Raw genomic sequence first — 3,772 nt, 5'->3', positions numbered from 1 at the left:
CAGCACAGGAAGAAGGCCAGCACCACCGCCGTCACCGTCCACAGGACCCGCTCCAGGCCTCGGCCCTCCAGTTGACTGGTGCTGCCGCGTCGCCTGGGGCCGCTGGGAGCAGAGGGTCCGGGGTCCGAGGGTCTGGGGGCGGAGGGGCGGAGGTCGGACCTCTCCGGGGGTTTGTGTCCGGGGCTGGGCGAGGGGGGGTCGGCTTTAGCAGGGTTGTCTGAAGCCTTCTGGGGTTTACTAACGGGGTTGAGGGGCCTGTCGGAAGAAGGGCCCTGGACCAGATCCCTGCGTCTGTGCCCCGGGCCCCTGGACGGCCTGGCCGCCAGCAGGTGCCTGGCGATGGCGCAGTAGCAGGACGTGGTGACCGCCATGGGCAGCAGGAAGCCCAGCAGCATCTTCATCCAGGCCAGGCCCAGGAACCAGCCGTGGTGGGGGAACAGGATCACGCAGGCCTCCCCCCCCCCCGGCGCCTCGCCCAGCGGGTGGGTGTCCCTCAGGGCCATGGTGGGGGCGGAGCTGGCGAATGCCAGCACCCAGACCAGCGCGCACGCCAGGCGCGCGCGGCACGGGTCCCGGGGTTGGAGCGGCCGCACCACGGCCAGGTAGCGGTCCACGCTCATGCAGGTGATGAAGAAGATGGAGGCGTAGATGTTGAGGGAGAAGAGGCCGCCGGAGAGCTTGCAGGCCAGCCGGCCGAAGGGCCAGCGGTAGCCCAGCGAGTAATACACGGCCCACAGCGGCAGGGAGAGCAGGAAGAGCAGGTCAGACACGCACAGGTTCAGCATGAAGGTGTTGGCCACCGTTCTCCTGCAGCCGCCGCCCTGCACCAGCACACACAAGGCCAGCGTGTTCCCCACCACGCCCAGGACGCAGATCACGCCGTAGAGGGCTGGGATGAGGACGCTCTGAGGCAGGGAGGACGAGGGCGAGCAGGTGGGCGGGCTGGGGGAGGGGCTCAGGTAGAAGGAGAGGTCTGTGATAGGGGGGGGGGAGGGGGCGGAGGAGTTGAGGAGAGAGAGGTTGTTCGCCATGGTCACTGGGTTGGTTTGTAAATCCTCAATGGCAGGCCTGGCTCTCTTCAGTCCGCTTCCACTGTCATCCAACTGTAAAGACACAAAACGAAACATCAAAAGCTCACTCGTTTTCGGAGTCAATGGTTAAATACCATGATAGTTGTATAGTATTGGTATAACAGGGTTGAATACCATGATAGTTTTATAGTTTTGTATTATTTCATTTGTATTGTATACATGAACAGCTGTGATAGGCTATAAACGTTATCTTGCACCAAGACATCATATCTTACAACCCCGTTTGTAACTTGCAATAAGATTAATGTAGGCCTATTCATCTAAGAAGCATTTTCGTATTCCTAATTAACAGAAGAGAGCTGTCTCTCACTCGCTGTTAGAGCAGGTATTGCGCAACACGGAGCAGGTGCAGGTATTGCGCAACATAGCCTCGAGTGCCAGGCAGAGACCCGCTCTGAGAAACAGAGAGAACGTAGCCCAGAGTCTTTTTCTGCGAAGGTGGAAACACAAGCAATGTTTCAATGCTTTCCATTGCTCAATCAATAATGCATATAAACAGTGCAATAAAAATACATCGAAATAATAGGCCTATTGTGAAAAAAATGTCAACATGTTGACATTTTTGAAAATGTTCGGCCTGCTGGTGTAGCTACGCTGCGGCCTATAGGCAAAAATAAATTTTTAAACATAAAATAAAATGCGTTGATACTGCAAAATGGTTTAATTTGACCTGACCAGAACACAACTGATTTATTAATTTCAATAATATTAGGTGATTGTTTTGAATGTTACAAATTAGTTGAAACTGAGGTAACGATTTGCACGCTGGTAGCCTACAGTCTGGGGAAGCGCTGGGCCTTCCCGCGCCACCACAGAAGTGAGTCTTCGCTCAGTGGAATAAAAGTTAAGTCCAGTATCACTCCAGTTCATCTTGAGTTGATGGCATAGTCCTCCTCCCCACGAAAGACCTGGAAGCCTATTGTTTATTTCAATTTATTTTATTTGCACTGTTTTAAATTATTCTTTTTTTTTCATTTTACAATATTTTAATAGAATTTGGCTTCAAATTGACATCTGCGGTCTTAAACAGTAGCCTAATTTAACATATGTCACTAAGTGCCATTCAATTAATACAGTACCATGGAAGTTTTATGGTACTGGCATAACAGGGTTGAATACCATGATAATTGTATAGTATTAGTAGCAGTAGTAGTAGAAGTTCCCATTGCAGCTGTTTTCTGAGATGGGTTTGCCAAAGAGGGAGTCCTCAGTGATTAGTTCAATCTCTAATCAATCACAGAATTGACATTGCATTCAAAGGATGCTTATTGACCTGGATGGACTCTCTGGAAGAGAGCTTTTCAAGATGCTGAATCGCATTTCAACAATTAAAGTGGGTGCGTGATTCAGGGGCTGGTGCCAGGCTATTGTATTGATATAACCAGATTTAGAATACCATGGTAGTTGAATGGTATTGGTATAACAGGGTTGACTACCATGATAGTAATACAGTATGTATTGGTATAACAGGGTTGGATATCATGGCAGTTGTATGGTATTGATATAACAGGATACCATGATAGTTGTATGGTATTTGTATAACGGGGTTTAATATCATGATAGTTGTATAGTATTGGTATATCAGGGTTGAATATCATGGAAATTGTATGATATTGGTATATCGTCGTCATCATCATCAGGTCGTCTACAGACAGGCCTCCCATCTTCACACTCACCTTTTCCACTCTGGTCAGGAGCTCTTGTGCTTGCCTCACATGGTTAGATATCAGGCTGATGTCGTCGGCGTAGTCCAGGTCAGGACTACAGCGGGATCCCTTCTCAACCCCCTAGGTGTTATAGTGAAGCCGAGATCCTCCTCTCTTCCCTGGATTGCCTGACAGTGCATAGTCCAGGTATAACAGGGTTGAATACCATGATAGTTGTATAGTATGGCAGTTGGCAGTTGTATGGCACTTGTATGGCAGTTGCATGGTATTGGTATAACAGGGTTGAATACCATAATAGTTGTATGGTATTGGTATAACAGGGTTGAATACTATTATAGTTGTGGTATTTCAGTACAACATGTGACATTGTTGCTATCAGACACTTTTTCTCCCCAGACGCAAATCAATTACACTTATGGCCACAGAATTATCCTTATGGTCAGTTTGTAAGTCATTTATATGATCTATGAAAACAGATGTTGACAATATAATTCTCTGGATAAACAATATTCCTGAAGGGCATCAAAAATCACTTTGGGCATCAAAAATCACTTGACAGTTGATACAGTGACAGGATTCAACAAACAATACTACAGCGTTCCAACAGATCTCCCAAACTTGACCACTGTGCTTCAGTTAACACAGCATAGTGTCATTCAGAGTAAAGCAAAGTACTCCATTACCTTTAGTGTGGAGATGCGAGCTCCCTGTCCCTGGGTGAGACCAGCCCAGGTCTGCTCTCCTCTTCTGCGTGAGGTCCTCTCTCCTCAGGGGGCTATGATGTCTGGCTAGCTGCCCCCCTCTCTCTCTCTCTCTCTCTCTCTCTCTCTCTCTCTCTCTCTGTCTGTGTGGACTGAGAGGCACTGAGGATGGTCGTGTCTGAGCTAGCGAGTCTTATAGCTCACCTCCCTCCTCTTCTGACACTGAGCTGGTGGGGCAGTTCACAAATCATCATCATCATCATCACCATTATCTTCATCAGGGGGATGGACAGGATTCACAGAGCAGGGAGGT

At 48.7% G+C, this 3,772-nt stretch overlaps 1 protein-coding gene across 1 annotated transcript in view; it reads right to left on the bottom strand.

The window, feature by feature from the left end:
- LOC311317546 (type-2 angiotensin II receptor-like) overlaps positions 1 to 3,571 on the bottom strand; it is a gene marked incomplete at its 3' end in the record, with an annotated part of 3,905 nt that extends 334 nt beyond the window's left edge. Inside the window, exons 1-3 of the mRNA XM_084448620.1 lie at positions 3,442 to 3,571; positions 2,768 to 2,925; positions 1 to 1,103 (exon numbers count right to left, since the gene is read on the bottom strand). The exon at positions 1 to 1,103 is cut by the window's left edge and continues 334 nt beyond it. Coding sequence (XP_084304746.1) covers positions 1 to 1,031 — 1,031 coding nt within the window. The 5' untranslated portion in view covers positions 1,032 to 1,103; positions 2,768 to 2,925; positions 3,442 to 3,571. The remainder of the gene's footprint in view (positions 1,104 to 2,767; positions 2,926 to 3,441) is intronic.
- Positions 3,572 to 3,772: the final 201 nt, after the last annotated feature.

Source organism: Borostomias antarcticus (assembly GCF_949987555.1).
Source record: "Borostomias antarcticus genome assembly, chromosome: 14".
In the NCBI taxonomy this organism is placed as follows: domain Eukaryota; kingdom Metazoa; phylum Chordata; class Actinopteri; order Stomiiformes; family Stomiidae; genus Borostomias; species Borostomias antarcticus.
This window is presented reverse-complemented; position numbering and strand designations above follow the sequence as displayed.